Source organism: Myotis nattereri (genome assembly GCF_964212035.1).
Source record: "Myotis nattereri genome assembly, chromosome: 7".
Classification (NCBI taxonomy): Eukaryota; Metazoa; Chordata; class Mammalia; order Chiroptera; family Vespertilionidae; genus Myotis; species Myotis nattereri.
The window spans coordinates 53361161-53387725 of record NC_138082.1 but is presented as its reverse complement, the minus strand read 5'-3'; the positions used below and the strand labels follow the sequence as shown (position 1 = coordinate 53387725).

The window sequence follows — 26565 nt, the reverse complement described above, 5'->3', positions numbered from 1 at the left end:
GAAATCCCCAGTAGGGGATATGCATCAGGCAATGAATCAATGATTATCATCATTGATGTTTTTCTCTCTCCCTCTCCCTTCCTCTCTGAAATAAATAAGAATATATTTAAAAAAAACCCCAACATAATAAATTAAAGTTCTCTGATTCCAGTTGTTTTTGAGAGTTATCAATGGTTTAGTGAGCTGATTGAATGATGATTTGTCATAGGATCACATACATGTGGGCAATTAAGACACACCTATGAGTTCAATGGGAAAATAGAAGTAAAACTACGATCATTATAGGATATGTAACCAGGACACCATAAACTAAAAGATTAGCCCTAAAATAGTAAAGCATATAATAAAATAATTAGAGAGGGGGGGAAGAAATTATGATAATTGATAGGCACAGCTACAGTCAGACTGTCTGTTGAACCTCAGAGGGAAGGCAGGGGAGGGTGGGTGGGAAGAGATCAACCAATGAACCTGTATGCATGTACGCATAATCCATGGACACAGACAGTAGGGTGGTGAAGGCCTGGGGTGGGGGAGGGGGGTAGGGGCGGGCTAGGAGAAGTCAATGGGGGAAAAAGGGGAATTATGTAATACTTTCAACAATAAAGATTTAAGAAAGAAAAAGTCCAAATAAAATGTAATACTGTAGTAAAAGTTGTTGGGTCAATGCTAGGGCAAAGTTTAAGATCTCCAATTTTAGAAGCTTTCAGTTATGTATAAAGTTTGTATAAGACATGAAAACTCACCTATGCGTCAGCTCTTACCATTAATTTGCAGTTACCCAGCATTGAGTAAATGCGGAGGATTCTCTAATTCAGTGGTTCTCAACCTTGGCTGCACATTAGAATCACCTGGGAATCTTTTTAAAATCCTGATTTCTGGGCCTCACACCTCCGGAAATTCTGTTTCTTTGTTATGGGGTGGAGCCGCAACATTAGTAACAAAGAAACAGAATTTCGGGAGGATGGGGCCCAGAAATCAGGATTTTAAAAAGATTCCCAGGTGATTCTAATGTGCAGCCAAGGTTGAGAACCACTGACTTAGTCAAAAGAGACCTAAAAAGATAGTCCATTCTGGAGTCCCTAAAGGATCTGTGTCTTATTCTAGATATTGTCTGGACAAAATTGACTCAAACTCCAGAGGTTGTTCTAGAGTTTATCCAATACAACTAGCCTCGAAACATCAATTTTTGAAAACAGCCACTTGATCTCACTCATTTAGGACATTAAATGTAAGACAGTAACTTTCCAGTGACATTATTTGGCCACAAATGCTTGATTTGACACTACAACATGTTTGGTTTGCCTTATATTTTAAAAGGGTTTTAAAATACAAGTTTGTGTAGAAACCTGGCCAGGAAACCTTGGAGTTGGTTATAGCAATGCACACCAATTTGAAAGCAACCCTTTCGTGAAACTCTATTTAGGGTAGAGCCAATTCCAATGTTAAGAAACTAACATTCACACCCATATGCAAGGGTGTGAATTTTCTTCTAAATGGATTGTTTGCTATTATAGTACTTACAGTCTTTAATTCAGTGGTATGGGGGATTTCCTGAAATATTGCAGAAATACTTGCTTCTTTCACGGCATTCTTCTCACCACCCAAATAACTCTATGTTAGTAAACGGAGATGCTGCTAGATGACATAATATGTATTTTCTTTTTATTGAGATGTAGTCTAGTCTCACTCCCTCGAAGAGGCCTATCCCAACTATTCCGTCTAAAGTGCCTATCTAGTGACTTTTTCCACATCATCCCTTTCTAATTTTCCAGCACTTGTTTCTGCATGATATAGTTCTTGCTTCATTTCTGTTTATTATTTCTCCTCTTCAAATCCTCAAATCTCACTATATACACATTAGAATATAAGCTTCATGCTGCAGGGGCCTATCTTTGTTATTTGTCTGTCTGTTTTCTATTTCTAGAACGTTCCCTGGAACACAGGAGGCATTCCATAAATATTTCTGGAATGAAGAAAAAAAATATGCCTGTGCAACCAGATTGAACCAAACCAGAATTACTAGGTTGGGTTGAATGGATGAGTTACACTAGTCCTTCCAGATTGAGCACAGCTTAAATTTATATTAGCGAAGTTTATGGCTGGTTCTGCTGGAATGGCTCCCTGACAATCCCTGGCCAGTAGGGATCCTGATTCTTCGTATGGGAATCTGGACTAAGCGTAGCTCATCAAACTGGAACTCATAGTTCGGCACACTTTCTGTCTGGAGACTCGGCCACAAAGATATCGATGGTCAACCACATGCAGCTATTTTAAAGTGAAAACTAAATTCGGAGAGGCCCCCAAACAGTACCTTGTGAGCATACTCCTCTGGCTTCATATTTTGAACACGGTCTATAGCTTTATACATCATTTGCTCTCGGAAGGCATTAACTGTCTCACGTTCAACAACTCCAGAGCCGCTGTGGGCAACCAGGACGTAGGTGCTTTCATCGGCTCTGGCTCGACCACGGGCCTGAGGACAGAGGGAAGTCACGTAAAAGAAAGGCCCTGCCTTGCTGAGATCTCTCCCTTTTTGTCCTGGAATGATGTTCACTGCTCAGTGTCCCAGCCTTCAAATGCTCTCTTAATTGTCAGTAACGTAAGCTATAACCCATTCTTTATAAGTGCATTATTTGAAACTCAAAATGCGCTTGGTGGCAGAACAATGTTCTTGAATGATGATGGTTAGGTCCCCACACAACCCGCAAAAGCCTCGATAACACAATACCATCCTGTCCAGCCTTTCGGGACCCTGGGGTCCCTGTCTCAAACCCTAGGAACCATCAGTAGTGATTTGGACTAGGGGAGCCCACACCCTCCCACCAGTGAGGATGGATGGATGGATGAGGAGAAGGGGCCTCTCTGACCTTGACACCAGGGCCCTGGAGCGTGCAGCTCTCTCCCAGCACCTTACATTGGATTTTGGACACATTTCCCCATGAAAACACACTCAACATGGTGATAAACCTCCATAGCCCTCTTTATAAAGTGATATTCAGATACATTGTGAGTAACAGCAAACTGTGTGGCCTGGTCCAGGAACCTAACTATCAACTCTAATACTATGCTCATGAAAAATGCATTCTGAGTAACGACTAACAAATCAACTCCTGCAATAGAATTACTTCCTGATTTGGTGCCTGCCTAGTGATCTTAGTCCTCCAGGACTTGTCTTCCATTCAAGATGCAATTTAAAGTATGAAACAACCCTTTTGTTACTTTTATGGGAAGAATATTAAGCAACAACTCCTATGCTTACTCAACAAAAGGTAACAATTGTATTGTTAACATAATGTGGGCAAAAGATAAAGTAAAATTGAATGAAAACTGGGACATTTCACTTTTTTCTCTTTCTTTGCATATATATATATATATATATATATATATATATATATATATCTGCCTCCCACCCATCACCATTTTATTATAAAAAAATTTAAACATACAGAAGTTGAAAGAATAAAAAAGGAAAATGCAGAAACAGCAGGGCTCCCTAAGGTTTCACGTGTTACTTTGTTGGACATTCGTGGGATGCTGTGCGTTAGACTCCTGGTCCAGCTGGGAGCTCACAGACATCCTGGAAATAAGAAGGCCTACTTTGATTCTTACAGATGGGGCCAATGCCATGTTCCTAAAAAGTCTTAGGACACAGAAATAACAAACAAAGAAAAGTTGCTGTTTAAAAAGACAACAGGTATCTGGCTGTAATATGAATTAAACAATACAAAAGGCAGTAGTGCACAGCCCTTCAAGATTTCTCTCTTTTTGTTTCATTGAGGTATAATTGACATGTGTTACTTGTAGGTGTGCAACATAATGATTCGATACTTGTATACAATGTGAGATGATTTCTCTTTTCATAGGAAAACCGCTATATTTTTAAAAGCTATGTGTGCTATTTTACTAAATAGAACGACTAAAATAAAATAAGAACACAAAATTTAAAAATTAATAGAAAACAAAATTAAAAAATTAATAGATTAGAGGTATTTGAATGTACCTGGACCATGGCTATTTCATTAGTGACAAGACCATAACGAATAACGATATTGCATTCTTCAATATCCAGACCTTCTTCTGCCACTGTGGTAGCGATAAGTAGATTTATTTTTCCTGTGCGAAATTTACTAATGACTTCTTTTTGTTCATTCTGTAGAGACATTTTAATAAATTAAATTTTGTGATGCTAACCACATTAAAATCATCTAATTAGGAGAAGAAATAATAAATTGCAACTGGTCAGTGTAAATCAAAGGATTAGATCAGACACGATTTGATGCCATCTGTTTTTGTCATTGAACAAAGACATGATGGTGAGACAACATTTGATTTCCAATCTGGGATTATCACACAATAACAAAAATATTTCCATCTTCCAGTCTGGAGGTGGGGAGATCATTTATGCCAAGGAAATCAACTGATGGGCAACTTGGGAGGAAGAAAGGAAGAGATGAGGAACTTAAATGGGCTTTGCTTTTCACTACATTAACTTCAGAATCTTTAATATTCAAAGCATAGCATGCAGTGACACTTCTAAAAATGGTTGTGTCTTGAGTCATCAAGAAATACACACTATGCACATTTGGTCACACTAAGAGGCATTCAAGCCAGAAACGTGTGGAATATTCCTGGAAGGACAGGTGAGGAACTGAAAACACTGGGTGCCTGCAAAGGAGGGAGCTGGAAAACTGGAGGACAGTGATGGGCCCTGTGCCGTACTAGTTTTCAAAGAAGTAAACCTATTCTCTGTTCAAAGGGATGGCACAAATAAACATGAAAGAATAAGTTATCAAAACACAATTAAAACAATTATATTTAAGTTCAAAAATCTGAATTCTGAAAGTTAACATAAATACAGAAATTAATTATGCTTTCTGGCCCTTGCATCAGAGGAATGGGGGAGCATAAACTAGCCCCATATGGCTAGCATAGTTTTATTTTCATAATCACTCCCATCAAAGCTGTTGGTCCAGTTTGCCTATGGTGCACATTCACACTATCTCTTGCCCCCATACTTTAAGCAAAAATAAACATGTCAGACTGACAGTGTTCTCCCATCCCTTCCTTTCTTCTGAGAGGCAGCATGTGCCTTGATCTGACTCTTAGCTGCTGCAGAATCCTGCAGAGAGCTCCCTACCCAGTCTTTGATAATTTCTCCCTCTTGCTCATATGTCTACTGATAAAAACTTACATGTCCTTGGATTTTAACAGAAGATGTAACCTTAATAAAAAGAATTTCAGACACAGTGTTAGACAACCACCCCCCCCCCCCAAAAAAAAACAAACCAAAACAAACAACAACAACAACAACAAAAAAAAACCATCAAGAGTTAGGCAACTCCTCTCCCAGGAAGTCAGCTCAGTTTACAAGGTGAGGCTGTGGGGAGTGAGGAAAGGGGTGTGTGCTATATTCGCATGCAGCCTCCAAGTCCTAAATGAGTAAGTAGCAAAAAGTAGCTTGAAAATATACTTTCCATTTGTACTTCACCTTTTTTTCAAAGAAGAACTGAGGCCATATACAAAGTATCACACTCAAACTAATATAATAGAAACATAAAAACAGGACCAAAAGCGACCAACTATAGACGTATTACTTGTAAGAATTAACACAGAGGCTGTGAAACTAAACTTCAATTTTTCCTGTAAGACTCCTAGAATCTAAGGCAAAAAGAGAAACATATTAACTAAACTAGCTCTCATCACAAAGAAGCAAGCTCCTTACCCATAAAAACAAATGCTTTCTCTGGAATTAATTTGAGAGGCAATTTTAACATGAGTCCATCTAGAGCAGTGGTTCTCAACCTTCCTAAAGCCGCGACCCTTTAATACAGTTCCTCATGTTGTGGCGACCCCCAATTTCATTGTTACAAATCAAACATAATTAAAGCATAGTGATTAATCACAAAAACAATATGTAATTATATATGTTTTCCGATGGTCTTAGGCGACCCCTGTGAAAGGGTCGCTCGACCCCCAAAGGGGTCGCGACCCACAGGTTGAGAACCGCTGATCTAGAGAGTATGTTAAGAGTTACAGTGGACAATTTCAAGAACTTCCTTTACAGCAAACGCTGAAACAAATTTAATTTGCTCCATTGGACCAAATGGTGATGACCATATCAGAGTTGAAGTGCCCTGTTGTCCAGCAAGATTCGGGAATAATATGACTTTAGGAGAACATTTTACTCTAACAAGCCACATGCGTGTAACGTCTACAAGTGCCTTTTTTCTCTCCCAAGTGTTTTTTACTGTGCACATGAGAGGTAGCATAATGAAATGACAACAAAACAAAACAAAAAAAACTAAAAAGGAAAAGCTCTCATAATCCCAAATCTCTAACACATCAAATGTCTTAAAATTTTCCAAGTTCCCTTACAGATCTCATGCTACGCAAACATATTTTACATAGTTCTAATTATAATGCACATATGTTTGAGGAGACTGGATTTTTCCACTTGATAATTATATTGCAACCATTTTTTCTATCTTGTTTCTAAGTTTCAGTGTCAATCATTTTTGCAAAGGAAACTCACTTTAGAAAGTTCCTTCAAGTATGTGGATAAAAATGACTCCCAGGACAATGCTTAGCCTATCAAATACCACAGGTTAGATTGCTATGAAACTCACATTTTACTTCAAGAACAAATGCTTCATTCCATAAAATTATTTGTGGGGTGGTGAGGGAATTGATGAAAAGAAAGACAACAAGTAGTTTGTGAAGAGTAATGACAGTATAAGATTAGCAGTCCAGAAAGGTGTTTATACCTGTGTCATGGGCTTAAACTCACTGCTGTGTCCAGCTCCAATCAGATGGTGGGCTTTGACTCCTACTTCTGCAAATTTTTCATTTTCAGTAATCCACTGGGAAAGGGCATATGCACTCTGTCGTGTTTTTGTGAAAATTATTCCTCTTGCTGACCCCGCAGTCCTTGTATATTGTTCCATTATGGTATTTCTTAATTTGGTCAGCTTTTCATTTTCATATTCTGGGTTTTCAGCCAGTTTCTTCAACATTTTCTTGTTATCTTTAAAAATAATTAGTTTAAATTAGTAAAATATATGGTTACAGGGGAAGATTTTATGTAACGATGCACTGAGTTCAATTACAGCTAATCTTTTATCTATATCTAATAATCAGGCTACTTAATAAATGTGCCCAGTCAGCATGGCTCAGTGGTTGAGCATTGACCTATGAACCAGGAGGTCACAGTTCAATTCCCAGTCAGGGCACATGCCCAGGTTTCTGGCTCAATCCTCAGTAGGGGGCATACAGGAGGCAGCCCATCAAATATTCTCTTTCATCACTGATGTTTGTATCTCTCTCTCCCTCTCTTCCTCTCTGAAATCAATAAAAATATGTTTAAAATTAATAAATGTATTGCAGTCATCTTGACCAAAATTTACATGATCAAATTAGTGATTGTGATCATACAATTCATGGCTACTCTGGTCATATCAACTAGAAATAGACCCAATATGAGTAGGAGTTCTCCTTTCAAAATGAAATATGTTCAGAGGGCCTTTTGGAGAGCTCTTAAAAATCAACAGTTCACACCAAAGAGGTAAAATGCATGAGACCATGCAATAAATGTCACATTGATTCTTACCAAAAAATAAATCCATGAGAAATTTATCAGTGTCATCCAGTTTCAAAGGTTTCTTGCCATCATTCCCACCTTCATCACCATCATCGCTATTGTCACCACTCTCATCACTATCTTCTCGGATTGCAAACTTCTTTTCTCTCTCATCTTTATAGAAAGTTTCAAGGTGATTATAGGCATCAATCATTCGGATTGTGTCATTAATTTGCAGGGCCTCATTGTACTTCCTCAAGTGTTCTGTACAGAGACGGTCTTTGCGATTTCCTTCTCTTGCAGCTATAAAAGAATACAGTATGTAGAGTGAAATAATGATCAATCACCCCCCTTAATACCGTGCTGTGGACTTAAATATGTTTATTATACGACTCTAAAATAGGTTTCACCTTGTTTCTGAAATGAGAAAGCAAGACTCAAAATGTGCCGAGAGCTTAAAAAGGGGGCAAGTTTTCCAACTCTGACACTTGCTGTTTGAGTTTTGCATCAGCAAGAACACATGCCTGATCCAAGCTGAGTCAGAGGAATGGCATAAAAATATATATATATATATATATATATATATATATATTAGTTGAGCTTGCAACTGGAGACAGAGTTGTTAATTTTTATCTTAATATTTTAAATATACAATAAGTGAAAGACTGGTGATAAAAAGAAACTGGATGAATTGATGCCGCCTTCCTTAGATAAGGAATTAGGATGTTTAACCTTGTCCTACTTAGAACACAGAAATTCCATCTGCTTTCAGTTTTCTTGGGAATATGTGATATAGTCATCTGAAATCTTGGCATAAACATGGGATAAACTAAATGTTAGATCAAAACCCCAATTACCTTTTTTTTCCATTTGAATGGTCCATTGTTCATAGGGTTGAGTTCCAAAATCTGGCATTGGGTTCATTTGGCAAAAAGTTTGAATCTTTGTCATTATTTCCAGAAGTCTGCCTTTAAATGGATCCTAAAAGTAAGTTATACACTTATTCTTAGATGTTTATATTGTTAAAGGAATAACATTATCTTTGTGAAAATAATTTCCATCTATATATATACTAGGGGCCCGGTGCACGAAATTCGTGCACTGGGTGTGTGTGGGGGAGGGAGTGTCCCTCAGCCCAGCCTGCCCCCTCTCACATACTGGGAGCCCTCAGGCGTTGACCCCATCACCCTCCAATCGCAGGATCGGCCCCTTGCCCAGGCCTGACGCCTCTGACAGAGGTGTCAGGCTTGGACAGGGGACCCCCATCTCCCCCCTATCACTGGCTCTGACCCCCATTTCCCCCCATCACTGGTTCTGCCTCCAGCCCAGGCCTGATGCCTCTTGCCCAGGAATCATACCTGGGCAGGGGACCCCCAGACCCCTCCGATTGCTGGCTCTGCCCCTTGCCCAGGCCTGATGCCTCGGCCAGAGGCATAGACCCCCATCACCCTCCGATCGCCTGATCGGCCCGTTGCCCAGGCCTGACGCCTCCGCCAGAGGTGTCAGGCTTGGACAGGGGACCCCCATCTCCCCCCGATCACTGGCTCTGACCCCCGCCCAGGCCTGAGGCCTCTGGCCCAGGAATCATGCCTGGGCAGGGGACCCCCATCTCCCTCTGATCGCTTGCTCCACCCCCTGCCCAAGCCTGATGCCTCTGACCCAGGCTTCAGGCCTGGGCAAGGGGACCATCATATCCCCCCAATCCCCGGCTCCGCCCCCCCACCCAGGCCTGATGCCTCTGGCCCAGGCATCAGGCCTGGGCAGGGGACCCCCCAGCCCCCCGCCCAGGCCTGATGCCTCGGCCAGAGGAGTTGACCCTCATCACCCTCTGATCACCAATCACCGGATCGGCCCCTTGACCAGGCCTGAGGCCTCCGGCAGAGGTGTCAGGCCTGGGCAGGGGACCCCCAGCTCCCCGCGGTTGCAGGCTCCGCCCCTGCCCAGGCCTAACGCCTCTGGCCTAGGCGTCCAGCTCGGGCAGCAGGGACCCGCAGCTGCAGCGGCCCTGCGATCGTGGGCTCCGCTTTAGGCCCAGGCAAGGGACTCCTAGCTCCCGGGACTGCCAGCTTCGACCGTGCCCAGCTCCCATTGCTGGCTCCACCCCTACTTCCTGCTATCACTGGCCAGGGCGGCAAAGGTGCCTGATTCTCTGATCAAGCCTGGGGGGCAGGGCAAAGGCGGCCCCAGGGTTTCCAATCACTGCCAGTGGGTTTCCAATCACTGCCAGTGGCAGGGGGCTTCTTCCTGCTTTCCCTTTCGCCTCCCTGCATTGTGCCTACATATGCAAATTAACCGCCATCTTGTTGGCAGTTAATTTGCATATAGCCCTGATTAGCCAATGAAAAGGGTATCGCCGTACGCCAATTACCATTTTTCTCTTTTATTAGTGTAGAAAAGCACCAGAGGACAGACACTCAATGAAAAAGCTGCCCCCTGGTGGTCAGTGCACTCCCATAGCAAATCTCTAGTGCAGCGGTTCTCAACCTCTGGGTCGCGACCCCTTTGGGGGTCGAATGACCCTTTCACAGGGGTTGCCTAAGACTATCGGAAAACACATATATAATTACATATTGTTTTTGTGATTCATCACTATGCTTTAGTTATGTTCCATTTGTAACAATGAAAATACATCCTGCATATCAGACATTTACATGACAATTCATAACAGTAGCAAAATTACAGTTATGAAGTAGCACCGAAAATAATTTATGGTTGGGGGTCACCACAACATGAGGAACTGTATTAAAGGGTCGCGACATTAGGAAGGTTGAGAACCACGGCTCTAGTGGTTGGCCAGCAGCATCAACATCCATTCATCTGCGGATGGCCCGGTGACCATTGCTTCCTCTCCTGACCCCGCTGGGGCCTTTGGCCCAGGGCTGGGATGGGGAACCGAGGGTGGGGGGCTCCTTCCCCAGGGGAGCTGAGGGCCAACTTCCTCCTTGGAGCTGGCAGCCAACCTCCCGTGCTGTGTCCCTCCCCCTAGATGGCAGACCCCAATCTACCCACCACCTTCCCAAGGCAGTGGTGGCGTGATGGCAAGGGAGGGAGAAGGGGGGAGGCAGGGAACCGCACGGTGGTGGGGTGCCTGAGTCGGCGACCGCATCCATTCCTTTTGCACCCGGCCTGGTGACCATCACCTCCTCTCCTGACCAAGGCGGGGGGGTGGGGGGTCAATGGCAGGCTCCCTCCTCAGGGCTGGCAGCCAACCTCCCGTGCTTCGTCCCTCCCGGGCAGCAGGCCCCATTGGGCCCACAGTCCCTCCCTCATCTCTCCCCAAGGCCAGCAGGCCCCGATTGCCTGCCAGACCTATGGACCCCACACGTGCACGAATTCGTGCACCGGGCCTCTAGTGTTATAATAAATTTGATTCAGATTCTTTGTCTAGGCAAAGTAGTAAGTTAACCTCTGATCACCTCTTTGTAAATTTATTTTTTATTGGTTTTTCTTTTAAGAATCTTTATCTCAAGACACATCCACACCAACACCCTGTACTACTTCTGGAATTTTCAATTTAAAAATTTTATAAAAAACCCTCGCTGGTTTGGCTCAGTGGATAGAGCACTGGCCTGCAGACTGAAGGGTCCTTGGTTCAGTTCCAGTCAAGAGCATATAGCTGGGTTGTGGGCTCGATCCCCATTGTTGGGCGTGCAGGAGGCAGCCAATCAATGATTCTCTCTCATCATTGATGTCTTTATCTCTCCCTCTCCCTTCCTCTCTGAAATCAATATTTTTAAAATTTTACTAAAGAAAAATTAATGAGTGATAATACTGGATGCTAATACTAATTTTGAAAAACATTATAGAAATGCCACAATTAGTTAGAAAACCTACAATCCAATTTAAGAGACATTTCTCTTGGAAGAACTGGTTTCAGCATTATACCAGAATTAAAAGTGAAGAGAATTTTAGAAAAAGCTAGACACAGAAAATTGCTTACTGTATGACTTCATTCATATAAAGTTCAAAATCAGTCAAAATCCATCCTTTGTGCTAAAAGTCAGGGTATAGTGACTGGAGGGGGGGGGGGGATGACGAGTTTCTGGGGTGCTGGCAATATTCTGTCTTGATCTGGATTTGGGTTACACAAGTGTGTTCTGTTTATGAAAATTCAGCGGTCTATATTAGACACTTAAAATTTGTACTTTCTTATGTGTGTTATATTTCAACAAAAAGTATACTAAAAGTTAAAAGTTAGGTGGCAGATTTTTAAATATATATATACTAGGGGCCCGGTGCACGAAATTCGTGCACTGGGTGTGTGTGGGGGGGAGTGTCCCTCAGCCCAGTTTGCCCCCTCTCACATACTGGGAGCCCTCAGGGGTTGACCCCCATCACCCTCCAATTGCAGGATCGGCCCCTTGCCCAGGCCTGACGCCTCTGACAGAGGCGTCAGGCCTGGGCAGGGGACCCTCATTTCCCCCCATCACTGGTTCTGCCCCCAGCCCAGGCCTGATGCCACTGGCCCAGACATCAGGCCTGGGCAGGGGACCCCCCGGATCCCTCCGATTGCTGGCTCTGCCACTTGCCCAGGCCTGACGCCTCCGCCAGAGGTGTCAGGCTTGGACAGGGGACCCCCACCTCCCCCTGATCACTGGCTCTGGCCCCCGCCCAGGCCTGAGGCCTCTGGCCCAGGAATCATGCCTGGGCAGGGTACCCCCATCTCCCTCTGATCGCTTGCTCCACCCCCTGCCCAAGCCTGACGCCTCTGACCAGGCTTCAGGCTTGGGCAAGGGGACCATCATATCCCCCCAATCCCCGGCTCCGCCCCCCACCCAGGCCTGATGCCTCTGGCCAGAGGAGTTGACCCTCATCACCCTCTGATCACCAATCACCGGATCGGCCCCTTGACCAGGCCTGAGGCCTCCGGCAGAGGTGTCAGGCCTGGGCAGGGGACCCCCAGCTCCCCGCGGTTGCAGGCTTCGCCCCTGCCCAGGCCTAACGCCTCTGGCCTAGGCGTCCAGCCCGGGCAGCAGGGACCCACAGCTGCAGCGGTCCCGCGATCGTGAGCTTTCCTTTAGGCCCAGGCAAGGGACCCCTAGCTCCTGGGACTGCCAGCTTTGACTGTGCCCAGCTCCCATCGCTGGCTCCACCCCTACTTCCTGCTATCACTGGCCAGGGCGGCAAAGGCGCCTGATTCTCCAATCATGGCTGGGGGGCAGGGCAAAGGCGGCCCCAGGGCTGCCTTTGCCCTGCCCCCCAGCTCTTAGCTGCCCCCTGGGTTTCTGATCACTGTCAGTGGCAGGGGGCTTCTTCCTGCTTTCCCTTTCGCCTCCCTGCATTGTGCCTACATATGCAAATTAGCCGCCATCTTGTTGGCAGTTAACTGCCAATCTTAGTTGGCAGTTAATTTGCATATAGCCGTGATTAGCCAATGAAAAGGGTAGCGCCGTATGCCAATTACCATTTTTCTCTTTTATTGGTGTAGATATATATATATATATATATATATGTATATATATATATATTCTAAATCACATCCAGCAATTTAATCCCAGCCCATTTCCCTGAAAAATAAAAATAAAAATGTCCTAAGAATGTTGTAAGTAGAAAAGTGCATTTAAACTTATCAAGCAAAACTGAGTAACAAAAGTGAAGGGAAAATGGACACAGACACTGGGGCAGTGGGGGCTTGCCCGGGGTGGGAATGGCTGGGGGCGGGGTGGGGAGTCAACTCAGGAAAAAGGAGATATATGTAAAACTTTAGACAATAAAGAAAAAAATCATAATAAAAAAAGTGAAGGGAAATAAAGTATATCAAATGTGCTAGTTCAGCTGGAATAGATAAGTACTCTTCCAGAATTAAAACACACACACACACACACACACACACACACACACACACACAAAACAAATCCTGAAACAGACCAATGGACAATGGTCACCAATTAGTTAAGTGCCTACTACATTTCAAACACAATATTATTTATTATGCATATTTCATATCACTTAATCCTAATATCCTTATGAGGCATATTTTCCATGATTGTTTCTTATTATCCAGTACATATAGGTAAAACTTATCATGCTTCGTAAATTTTACAAAAGTATTGACATATGCACTGGTCATAGCATCTAAAAAGCACAATCAAAGTAAGTATTTCACTTCTTCGCCACATCAGTGTTTTCCTAAGAAAGTAGATATGCAAATTAGATAGGATTTCCATGATCATTGCCAACAGTAATCTGGTAGCAACAAAATGGCTCTGTGGAATGTCAGAAAACAGATCCTAGAATTTACCAAGAAAGTAAAAAAAAAAAAAAAAGAAAAGAAAAAGATAGAACAAACTATGGTATAATCCCTCTAGTTTAGCTATGTCACCTTCCCTACCCTCACTTACCCCCGACACCCCATGGCTCATATTAGTCCATCAGTTACTGAGCTACTCTCTGTGAACTGGAAAACTAAAAGAAGGATGGAAAAGAAAATTCACAGCAGTGCTTTATGGCCTAACCTCAATAAACAAATACAAAACTGTAGCTTTTTTGCTAAAAATTTAAAACAATATTATTCCGGTGGCAAATATACAATCTTTGCATCTTTCAATTGAGTATGATATCAGCAATCAATTAAAATGACACTTTAAACACATACTTGTCTGGTGTCATCTGCAATGACAAACTTTTTGCATGGCTCTTTTATTTGTTCTTTAAGTTGACGGATGTTTTCTTTCACTGTTTTAATAGTAAATGCATCAAGATTGGCACATATCTGGAAAAGAAACATTTTTCAATATTTAAATAATTAGTTTTCTCTCTCAGAATTGATTCAATGTAGTGGGGTTTTTTTTGTGTGTATACAGCATTTTAGTATTGCTTTACTGTGGATCTGATTAACCAGTAATCAACATTTGTCCTGATAAAGTAAAAAGGAGCTTCTAAATCAAGTTGGTGGATAATACCAGAAAAGCGTGTTTATTTTCATTCTTTACATTCTATGTTCTAGCTGGAAAAACTGACACGGAAGGAGTGTAGCAACTTGCAGAGATTAGCAGAGAATGTTAATGAGAAAACCATATTGCATGAGGCATTTTAAAGGTCATTTTGACATCCGTGGATCATATCACCACCCTCTTCTACAGTATGAAGCTAGGAGCAGCTGAAGCCCATGTGCCGGGATCTAGATTAGAATTTGTCCTTAATCCCAGCAATAAAATATCTCTTGGAGCCAATAATTGTACCTCTGTCTACTCTACATGATTTTTGCTGTATTCAAATTAAAATAGGGACTTAAAAATACAAATGCAATTGACCTTGATGCCAACACACTTCTTGGGTTATTTTGAATTCATTTAACACTTGAGATCAACAAGAGTACTTTATGTGTTGTTACCATTTGGGGGCAGCTGATGAGTAATACGTTTGTAATTACAGATCTGCATGTCCCCAGTTTCCCATTTAATTTGGATTACCCAGAATCTGAGAATTACACAGAACAAAAAAGTTAGCAGCAAAGACATAATTTGAAATTCACTGAGTATGAAAATAAGAAACATTTATAACTTTATTTATATTCCAATATCAAATACATCATTAACTTTTACACTAGGAGGAGATATTTAAAAGAAGGTATTCAATTTGCCCCCACATCTCATTAATCATATCAGCTTTCCGTAGTCTTTGTGATTTGTTCTGTCACAATTGTTTATTAAGGTATATTACTGTTTTGTAGAAAACTGAATATACTTACTTTAACTAAAGCAAATAGATTTTATTTAACTGGTGATCCTGGAATACCTCCTTTAATGCACTTGATGGCACTTGAACCTGAACTTACTTAAAAAACACACACACACACAAAAGCCCAGCTGGTATGGCTCAGTAGTTGAGCATCAACACATGAACAAGGAGGTCACAGTTCGATTCCTGGGCAGGGTACATGCCCAGGTTGGGGGCTGGATCTCCAGTATGGGGCTTGCAGGAGGCAGTCGATCTATGATTCTCTCTCATCATTGATGTTTCTCGCTCTCTCCCTTGCCCTTCCTCTCTCTGAAGTCAATTAAAAAACACACATATTAAAATAATAAAGCCCAAGAAGTACTGGTATTTCTTTAAACGTTGATTCTCTTGTTTATACATAAAGTCAGTAACTTACTTTTAAGATGTGTTCTTCAGCTTTGGCTTGCTTGGTGGCCCCGCCGACACCTGGGGAGGCTGTTAGTCCCAGGATCTGAGGTAGAGGAATCACTGGTTTGTTTTCTTTCCTGAGCTTATTGTTTTTCAACTTCTGTTTCAAATAACGCCTCATGATGTTATTATAGACTGCTTCTTTGTTGGTGTGGTGGCATTCATCAATGATGATGAGGGAAAAGTCTTAAAAGAAAATTCAAATGGTTCATTTGGCCATACCAACAAGGCACAATAAAGAAAAACAAACGAAAAACCCCCCACTAAGTTTATTGTCCAAAATTCTCAAGATTATGCTTTTGTTCTTTAATATAATGTTTAATCTTAAGTGGATGAATCTTGCATTTATTATGTCAAATTAAAACTACTCTATTCAAAGAGGGAAATTTTTGGCATGTTTTAACATTGCATTTAATTATTGTGATTTTTTGTACATATTTCCCTTCCTCTCTCACCTTCTCTTCTAATTCCTCACAAAAAAAGAAAAGATAATATATCTGTTCTATGGAGCAGAAGGCAAATCTAACAGGATACACTAGCATATAAAAAGAACTTGTCAGTACCTAGAATTAAGAAGCAAATGGAAAGTATAGTGGTTATTTGATGTAATAATGATATTCTTATGCAAAACAGTGATCTAATTAAAAACTTTTCAATTTTTTTGTTTCCACAAAGAAGTAAAAGGGTTTTAATGAAAACTTAATGAATAAAAGATAATATAAACGAAAGTTAATCTTTTTAAATCAACATTTACACAGCCTTTATTACTACCATTAATGTTAATACTAATTACTATTAATTAATTTGTTCAAAAATAAATACTTCAACCAACCTGACAACTGGACACCATCATCTTCTCCTTTTTCTGAGTTTAAAAGGGAGTTTTCAAGGATTTGAGCTGTACTGATGATAATGTCATAGGATTTGACAAATTTTGGAAATGATATTTTCATTTGGGTATCACCACTTACTCTCGTAATGCAATACCATTTCTTCAAAAATTTTTGAAACTCTTTACGGAAGAGCTGTTCAACTAGTGGTACCTTTAAAAATGCCAAAAGTAAAAGAGAGAGAGATTTGTCAAAGCAAAAGGAGTATTAATCAAAGGCCTACTATGTGTTAAGCATTAACAAAGGTGTTTACATTATCAGTTAATTAGACATAACAACCTATTCATCATTCCATTCATCTGTTAATAAGCAATTATTGAGTGCCTGTTCAGTGTAGACATTGTGTCTGGGACACAACGATATTGTGTCTGAGTTCACAACTTTCAGGAACTCAGTCTACCTGAGTGCACAGACCAAGACTGAAAATGAAACAAATTAATAAAACACCATGTAATAATTCTCCGATGGAAACACATTCAAAGTGACAGCAATGAGAAAGAAGTAATCGACTGCTCAAAAGAAGGGCTTAAACAGAATTTTAATCTTGTAAGCCATGGGTCAGTGAAGATATAAATAAAAACTGAGGCTGGATAAGAAATAAATTTTGAATTGATGGAGAAGGACCAGGCTAAAAAGGGCTGTGAACACCAGCAGAGTATTTTAAATTTATGGAACAGTTTACAGAAGCTTTATGAGCTGTGTGACATTTAGCGTTGGTTTATTACAGGTGTTTGGGGATCAGGCAGAGGCAGCATGCCTGAAGAACCGGGGCAGGGAGGCAAAGTGAGAAGGTAAGGCGTCGCCTAGGAGAGTGCCACCTAGGAGAGCGGATGTGAAGTGAAGAATGAACTGCTGGAATAGCTTTGGTGGCTGAGAAAGAACAAAACAACAAAGAGATTTGGCACAAAAGGTGCAACTCTTTCAGAGACAACTGGCATTGTCTAGTGAGAGTGTGTTGGCTTTGAGGTGACTTGACCTGGTTGGTAATTTACAGTATCTTCTCCTTCACTAACAGGTCAAAAGGCAATCCTCTGAAGACCTTGAGCTGCAAGACCATCAACATGGAACCCAGTGATGCCGTGGATAATGTGAGGGCCAGCGCCAGGATAAAGAAGGCATCCCTGCCCTGGCCAACAGAGCTCATCTTTGCAGGCCAGAAGCTGGAAGATGGTCTCACTCTTGAAGACTACAGCCTCCAGAGTCAACCCTGCACCTGCACCTCTGTCTGAGGAGTGGCTGTATTCTTACGATAAAGTAAGCCAAAGAAAATGTTAATAAGAAAATCATAAGAAAGAGAAATAGATTTACAGTATTTATTGAAAAAAAATCTGTGTATAAGTGGACTCATGCAGTTCAGCCTCATATGCTTCAAGGGTCAACTGTATTTTTTTCATTCCATTAATGCAAGACAGAGGTGATAATCTAAGAAGGAAGTATCCTGAGGAAGAGACTGGGGATTAAATTTAATGAAAAGAAAGTGCAATCCTTAGGAAAGAAAGTCAGCTCTGAAAACAACTACCGCAGCTACTTGCTTATTATGTGATCTTGGACAAGTTACTTAATCATCTCAATTTCCGCACTAATAAAGTGGGGATAATATTAACCAGTGGTGAGGTCGTTGTGGAAAATTAAATGAAATAACAGCTGACATATTACTGGTACTCAGAAAAAAAAAAAAACAACAACTTTCCTTTTATTCTAGCAGTGAGTATGGTGGAGAGAGACCAGCTGACTTCAGAAGAACAAGGTTCAAGTCTCAGATCCACTGATAATTGGCTGGATGATCCCTGGGGCTAATTAAAGCCTCTGAGACTCAGTTTTCTGATGGGTAAAAAGGGGATCATTATACTTACTTCAAAAAATAGCCAGGTGGTTTTTAGGAGATAATATAAAGTACAATACCATATTATTATATTATTAATATATTTCTTTCATTTCCTAGACTGTAGATCCCTTGGAGACATGATCTGTATTTCATTTGTCTTTATTTTTTTAAATATATTTTTATTGATTTCATAGAGAAAAGGAGATGGAGAGAGGGAGATAGAAACACCAATGATGCGAGAGAATCATTGATCAGCTGCCTCCTGCATGCCCCACACTGGGGAGTGAACCCACAACCCAGGCATGTGCCCTGACCGGGAATTGAACTGTAACCTGCTGCTTCATAGATTGATGCTCAATCATGGAGTCACACCAGCTGGACTCATCTGTCTTTAAATACCCTCATGCTACCAAGAAATTTAAGATTCTTTATTCCATGAAATTACATAGAGAACTGAGATTCTGTCCATAAAGGGTGAGTCAAAGAATCGGCATCTTCTCATCTACAGAACAAAAAGAAGCTGTCACAGGAGAAAGCAGGTGTTGGAAATCCTGATACTCACTCTGGTTGGCAATGACCTCCTGTTGAAGGACAAGAGAAAGCCAGATGCAAGTCTGACATGGCTAATTGGGAGATGTGTGGTCTTTTTGGAGCCTGTTCCTGAGATGTGACAGAGTGCCTGCCAAGTCTAATCAAACCCAACTGCTACCCACTTCTGCTGAATCATATGGGCTGCATCACGGCATCTGAAGGAACCTGGGGTTTGTCTCTCATGATGTGGAAGCCCTAGATAGGAAATAGAAAGTCTGGAAACACAGGTGGTGTTTTCATTTCTCCCTGCATTTGAAGGCGATAACTTTGGAAAGGATGGAGAAAGGAAGATGAAAGTAAATGGTATTAGGGAACAGGATTTTTCCTTTCTAGATCAAGGGTTATAATACCTTGTTCTTGGGCCAAATACAGAATGCAGGTTAGGTTGACTTACTGGGCCACAGATTTCCTGACTCAATAAAAAATAATTAAAATTACATTACATTAAAATTCAAAGAAATTGTATAATAAAGGAAAACATTATGACATACATGAAAGAACTAATGGAGGAATTTCTAGTAATTCTTAAGGAAAAACAGTAGGGAAACAGGAATTAGAGTCACATCCTTAAATATCTACAGAACAGTGCAATTGGATATGAATAATTAATGATGATAATTTAACATTTAAACATGGCTACAAATTTGATTTCATATGAATCTCCTAGATCCAGTGGGATGAAAGATTTGCAACAAGAACTTAGCACTGAGAGGACAAGTAATTATTACAAAAAAGAAGATGCATTAGATGCATACAAGAACACAAATCCTGAAATGACCAATTAACATAATGATATCTATCTATCTATCTATCATCTATCTATCTATCTATAGATCTATATATCTATATATCTATATATACAAAAGCCTACGTGACCTTTATGATCAAATGACCAGACGACTGGAAGGACTGGTCAACCAGTCACTATGACATGCACTGACCACCAGGGGGCAGATATTCAATGCAGGAGCTGCCCCCTGGTGGTCAGTGCACTCCTACAGACAACCTCCTGTAGCCGGCCAACTTCCTATGGTCCCGGCTGGCCAACCTCCCGCAGTTCCTCCCCCTGGCCAGCCCCAATCACCAGCCAAGCCTAGGGACCCCACTCATGCACAAATTCTTGCACTGGGCCTCTAATGAAGAAATAAACATAAGTAATTGTGTTTAGGCTCAAAAAATAACTGCACAAACATAACTTAAGAGATCTATTCTAACAGCTTTTTCAAATGAACTTGGGCTTTTTAGGTTATAGCAAGCACAGATGAGTCTCTGGGTGACAAAGGCAGACCCAGTCACGGTCTAAGTGTTACATCTCATCTCTCCTAAACTCTGCACTGTAAAACTGTATCTATAGTATTTTGTTTAACACTGGATACTGTGTTTTAAGAGGGTCTGAGATAAAATTCTGGAAAAGTATGAGCACTCAGGATGATGGAAAGTCTGGAAACCATGTTATATAAAGAACAGTGACAGGAACTGGGGATATTTATCCCAGGGAACAAGAAGATAAATCACGTAAATGCTGCATGATGCTTGCTGCCTTCTCTATGTGGAGGGCTGTAATACCATAAGAGAATTACAACTTAACTTACTCTGTATCATCACAGAGGAAAGAACTCTAACCAATGAGAGTGGATTCCAGAGAACCAGATTTTGATGAATACATGATAGGCTTTCTAACAGTGTCAGCTGTTCAAATAATAGATGGAGATATCTTGTTAGGAGGGAGACATCCTTGATGTTAGAAGTTACTCAGCAGAGGTGAGGGAATCACTTGGCAATGGATGAAAGCTGATTTTGAAGGCCTCCTTCAACTCTAGTACAGTCATCTATGACACTGTGCCTGATAAGGGAAGTGAAGGAAGCAGATAAACCAAAAATACCTCCTAGCTTTTGAGGCTACAGGCTTTGGAGGAGGTGATATAACAGATAAGTAGAGTAGAAGAGCTCTTTGGGAGGGTAGATGGGACTTAACCTTAAGGAAGTGGTGAAGCTCAAATGGTATTAAGAACATCAACTGAAGTGGTTTTGAATTCAGTTAACGTTTTTGTTTTGTTTTGTTTTTCTGGACCTGACACTGCTCACTGGCTAAAGAATACTAAATTTCATTTCATTCATTATGAAGGTAAAGGGGAAGGAGAGGGAGAAAGATCTAATATTCACTGAGTTATTCCTGGGCTATAGATAGATCATCAAATTTAAACTTCTGAACATCTATACAGGGTAGTGTTATTTTATTCCTTTTATAGATGAGGAATCTAAAGTCAGAGAAATTTGTAATTTGTCCAAGATCAAACACTAAATTTATTGTATTCCAAAAGACAATAGCCATAATAAAGGGAATATATGAAAAGCTATATGAAAAGCTATTGTATTACCATTACCACAAAAGAAATCAAACTGTTTTAATTATGTGCACACTAGTATAAAGCGAGAGGTCTTTAGGCTTAGCACATATGCCTATAAAATGCATTTGGAATGACATGATGGAAATCATTCAGATCATGGATTCTGAGTAAGTTTCTTCAGTACTGAAAAGCAGGTTGCATCTAACACTGTTATAATAGAAATAAAAAAGATACAGTAAAGTTGCATAGCCTATTGCTACATTTTCTATAAAGAAATAACTGAAATCTAGTTATCATAGCTAGTGGAATAAATAGACTTTCTGATAATGGAAAAATATCCATTATCATAAAATGGTAAATATTACTATTCACAATTTATAAGTTCATAAATTAATAAACTCTCATTTATCTGAATAAAGCTCAATAAGAACACTGTTTAAAATGGAGACTTACACATATGTAATACCTTAATCAATAAAGAAATTGAAAGTAAAAAAATAAAATATAAAATAGAGACTTATACCTATTTATAAGGATGGCTTTCAAATTCCTCAAGTTATAAATTATTAAAGACCTGTGTTGCATTTAATAATATCTATATATTTAATATATATATAAAATCTTTGAAAGCTATTTACCTATTTAACTTGATATAAATCAACCAAATATTAATTTTCTCTTTCTCTTAAAATAATTATATATATATATATATATATATATATATATATATATATGCTGGATAAAGAGCACTTGCCACCTTTGACTAAGAGCCAATGGTTAGAGACTCTAGAAGACAACATTTGATCCTAGATTCCAGTAATATTTTGGTGTCATTGATGTTCACATGCAATAATAACTTAACTTAGTACCAGTCAACCTTAATGAATATGTGAGTAAATATATTGTTTATACATAAGTTACAGCTATTTGACTTAATCTGGTTTTATAGAAAATTTCCATTTTAATGGCTAAAACTAAGATTTTACATATAACTTGAAATGCAAAGATTTGAGATAAAATAACTTGACATTTTCCCTAATAAAACTAAATCTGTGTGGTCTATGGTTACAAATGTCACTATACAAATGTTTCAAAATAATAAAATGAAAATAGACAATGTTATTTCATGTCCCGCTTGAATACCTTATTGACGAGGACAATAACTTTTCCCAGTTCAGCTGCTTTTTTCTTCTTGTCCAAGTGATCCTTGGCAATGTAAACAGCCACTCTGGTTTTCCCGCTCCCTGTAGGGAGGCATATAATGATATTCTTTCCCTCCAAAGCTGGCTGGGCAACTTCCATTTGATATGGCCTGAGATTCAGTTCTGGCTCTGGGGATGCTCTTTCTGCCTTTTTCTCTTCATCTGAAAGAGGTGAAAAGAAAGAAAAATAAGGGAAATCCTATATAATAAAAGCCTAATATTCTAAGTGTCCAGTCGTCTGGTCATCCACTCAACCAATCAAAGCATAATATGCTAATGACATACTAAGGTCACTCAACTGCTTGCTATGATGTGCACTGACCACCAGGGGGTAAATGCTCCTACTGGTAGGTTAGTTTGCTGCTGGGGTCCCGCCGATCAGGACTGGGCAAGATGGGCCGGACATGCCCTGGAGCCCTCCCGTGGTCCCTCCCCAGCTGGCCAACCTCCCACATCCCTCCCTGGCCCCAATCGTGCACCAGTGGAGCCCCTCCACCTGGCCTGCGCCCTCTTGCAATCCGGGACCCTTCAGGGGATTTTGGAGACCCCGTTCGGCCTGATCCCATAAGCCAGGCTGAGGGACCCTACTGGTGCACAAATTCATGCACAGGGCCTCTAATAAATAAATAAAGGAATGGGCAACAAAATGACTAAGGCTAAGAAGCCCTCATACTGAACATAGGTCTCTGTGTTTAAATTGCTTTTCATGTATTGTCCAAACCAATTCATTTTCTATTTTCTGTACCAAATGGGCATCAGCTCTGTTTGTATTTGCAGGATGCAGTCCAGGCCCTCTGTCCTGGGGTGCAGAGGGAGTGAATTAACAGGGCAGAGGACTGGAAGGGGGCGACATGCGGAGTCAAGGACAAAGTACAGAAAGGTGCAATAGTGGCAGTTATGGTTCTTAATGCTTCACACTTCCCATCTCTTTGTGGGCCATTATGCCTTACGTGTTTCTCTCAGGTCTTAGGAAGCACCTGAAATCCAGAGGGCTGAGTAGGTGGGAACCATCAGTCCTCCTTATTCTGTATCCCCCTTACTTTTTATTACAAAAAGATATTATAGCTGAAGCTACTTCCCTTCATTTGAAAAACTTTGTTTGACAACCAAACACCCAAAAGCCTGCATATTGATCTATCCACTTATCTGTCTATCTCAAATATCTAAAAATGGCAGCCTGGCGGCGTGGCTCAGTGGTTGAGCATCAACCTATGAACTAGGAGGTCACAGTTCAATTCCTGGTCAGGGTACATGCCCAGGTTGCGGGCTCAATGTGGGGCATGCAGGAGACAGACGATCACTGATTCTTTATCATCATTGATGTTTCTATATCCCTCTCCTTTTCCCTTCCTTTCTGAAATCAATAAAATATATATTTAAAAAATATGTAAATAAAATAAAAAAATGGCCCAAAAAGATCAAATTTTTGGCATTTGAACCAACCAAATTAAACAGAATCAATATTTATGCAGAAAGGGAAAAACTCATTCCATATAGCCTTTAATTTATAAGTTTTCATTGAATGACAAAAAAAAATTTGTTAGTTTAAACTGCACTGTGACTAATTTTGCTATTAATTTTGAATTGTGATCTTTATTGCTTCTTTATTGTGTATGTCTCCACATATTCCTATTCTCTTAAAACTCAAAGCACAATAAACTTTAATGAAATTCTAATTAACATTTCTAAATTTAAAATACTGATAAAGTAAGTACTAACACACATGGATTTTATAAACATTTGGATAAAATTATTATAGCATATCTCAGTTTAACTATGTTTTGTTTAGAAGTGGCCATATTTATCCATATTAGCAGGGGGAAAAAGATCTAAAAATGTATAACTTATCAGGTGGAATGCAGGAAAGTAATAAATATTATATCAATTTAAAAGCCTAACTTATGCTTTATGTAAGCATAAGAAAAAAATGACATGACAGCAATTATCAGTATTTTGTGACACATGAAGTGTTCTTTCTCTTATCGATGATCGCAATAAAACTAAGCTAACATAATCCCGTTAACTTCAAAAAGGTTGCTGATGGTTCCATTTCGGCAAAGGGATGATTCCACTCAACTGCGTTTTACCTTGTTGTGATAGTACCATCTGAACAGGTAGGAAAATTCACACCAAACACCACTTAGCAAGAGTCATCTACTAACCTGGCAGGAAATTTGCCTTCTGTATGGATGAGTAAACACAGATGCAATATATTTAAGATATCATTGGATCAGCTGCTGATTCATCTAATATGATTTTCAGAAAAAATCTTTCAAAATCACCAATATTAAAAATATTCATTTACAAGTTTTCTCCCCATGCTACTTTTGAACTCTACACCAATTATAGTATTTCATCTTCTATTATATTTATGAAAGGCTCAAATTTATGTAAGGATATCATTACTTCTCCTAAATGGCTTTTATAGATTATCAAAATATTAATATTCCACCTATATTATGAGCATTTATCACATAACTTTTCTAAAAGAGCCACAATACTTGAAAAGGAAGATGTATTTTAAATTATGTTTAACACCATCATCCAGAAATTTACTTTAGCAAAATTGCTCTTTGAGCTAGGAAGTTTGTCAAATGATATTAGAAAATTCCCCCCTTTTTAAAATTTCACTCTAGGTATACTTTTGCATAGATTTAAAAAATAATAATAAAATTCTGCTTTCCTCATAATAGCTGCATGCACTTTTTTAAACCATTATTTCCCCCTTTTGTTTTTCATGCTTATTCGTAAAATCTTGGGTAACAAAAATTTAAAAGAAAACCTTAGAGAAATTTCCAGAGTCTCTTCCTGAGGAATCTAAAACTAAATCAAGTGCATAAAACATCAATATCACTCATGCATATTAATATTGTACTAATAAATTTTAGAAGACTTAGACAACAGAAAGGGCTGGCACGTTCAAATTTAAGTCTGGAATCAAAGTATGACATTGCACTGCTATTTAACTAGTCATACACCATTAATTCATTCTGCAGTAATTATTTACTGGGTGCCTATTATATTCATGTGATCTCAAGAATACAGTCCTTGTCCTTGAGGAATTTAGAGTCTAGGGCACTGTACTGCTGCCACAAAAAATATCTGGCTATTAGATAGATAGTTTAATAATCGTCCACATTTTTTTTAGTCAAGTCTAAGAAACTTGATGGGTGATCTCAAGTTTAACAGAGAAGTACAGAGTGAATATGGAAAAAATTAGAGTTGGATTCACTGTGAGAATAGTATCCAAAGAAAAAGGGCTGGGTGAGTGCTAAATATTCAACCTGATTCTTGCCTTATCACATCCTCTGACATAGGGATAGAAGAATTTATCCACATAAGCAATAAAAAGAGAAATCTTTTCTGTCACCAGAAGGAGAGAACTGGACTGGTGTCAATGAGCCAGGAGCCAATTTCCTTTATAAAAAAAAAAAATGTTTGGGTTTTGTTTGTTTGTTGTTGGTTTCTTTTTGGCTCTCTTTGAAAAGAAAAATCCATTAAATGCAATAATAAAAATGGTATTCAAAATATGCACAGGTTTTGAATTACTTTGCATCCTTCCTCTACAACAAATACTGATTAAGGACCTTTAAATTATACTATTCGTATAAATGGTCAAAAAATGAAATAAAATAGGGTTTAAATAATAACATTCTATTGGAACTACACCATGTGGCAAATTTCATTCTCACATTGATTTTGACAGCTGAGTTATTCTTGGAGAGAAAAGGTCTGTCACTGCATGTGTTTGAAATTGAAAAAGTACTCCTTTACCTATAGTATATAACCACAAAAACATGCCATTCCAGCTGGACAAATATTAATAGGTATTACCTTGAAATAGTAAGGAAACACTTTCTACATATCAGGCCAATGTGTATTCCAAAAAAATTTGCTACTTTGTGTTAAGCAGTATATCTCTCTGAAAATAAGAAACAGAACAACAAAATGCCTTCCATAGTATAATTAGTATATTAAAACTTAAAAAGCATAGCTAATTATCTTT

At 39.8% G+C, this 26565-nt stretch overlaps 1 protein-coding gene across 1 annotated transcript in view; it reads right to left on the bottom strand.

Moving 5' to 3' along the window:
* IFIH1 (interferon induced with helicase C domain 1) overlaps window positions 1-26565 on the bottom strand; it is a 61199-nt gene that overhangs the window by 2862 nt on the left and 31772 nt on the right. The window contains exons 5-13 of the mRNA XM_081095329.1: window positions 22501-22721; window positions 16536-16746; window positions 15672-15889; window positions 14172-14288; window positions 8434-8557; window positions 7607-7879; window positions 6765-7024; window positions 4001-4150; window positions 2312-2473 (exon numbers count right to left, since the gene is read on the bottom strand). Coding sequence (XP_080951455.1) covers window positions 2312-2473; window positions 4001-4150; window positions 6765-7024; window positions 7607-7879; window positions 8434-8557; window positions 14172-14288; window positions 15672-15889; window positions 16536-16746; window positions 22501-22721 — 1736 coding nt within the window. The remainder of the gene's footprint in view (window positions 1-2311; window positions 2474-4000; window positions 4151-6764; window positions 7025-7606; window positions 7880-8433; window positions 8558-14171; window positions 14289-15671; window positions 15890-16535; window positions 16747-22500; window positions 22722-26565) is intronic.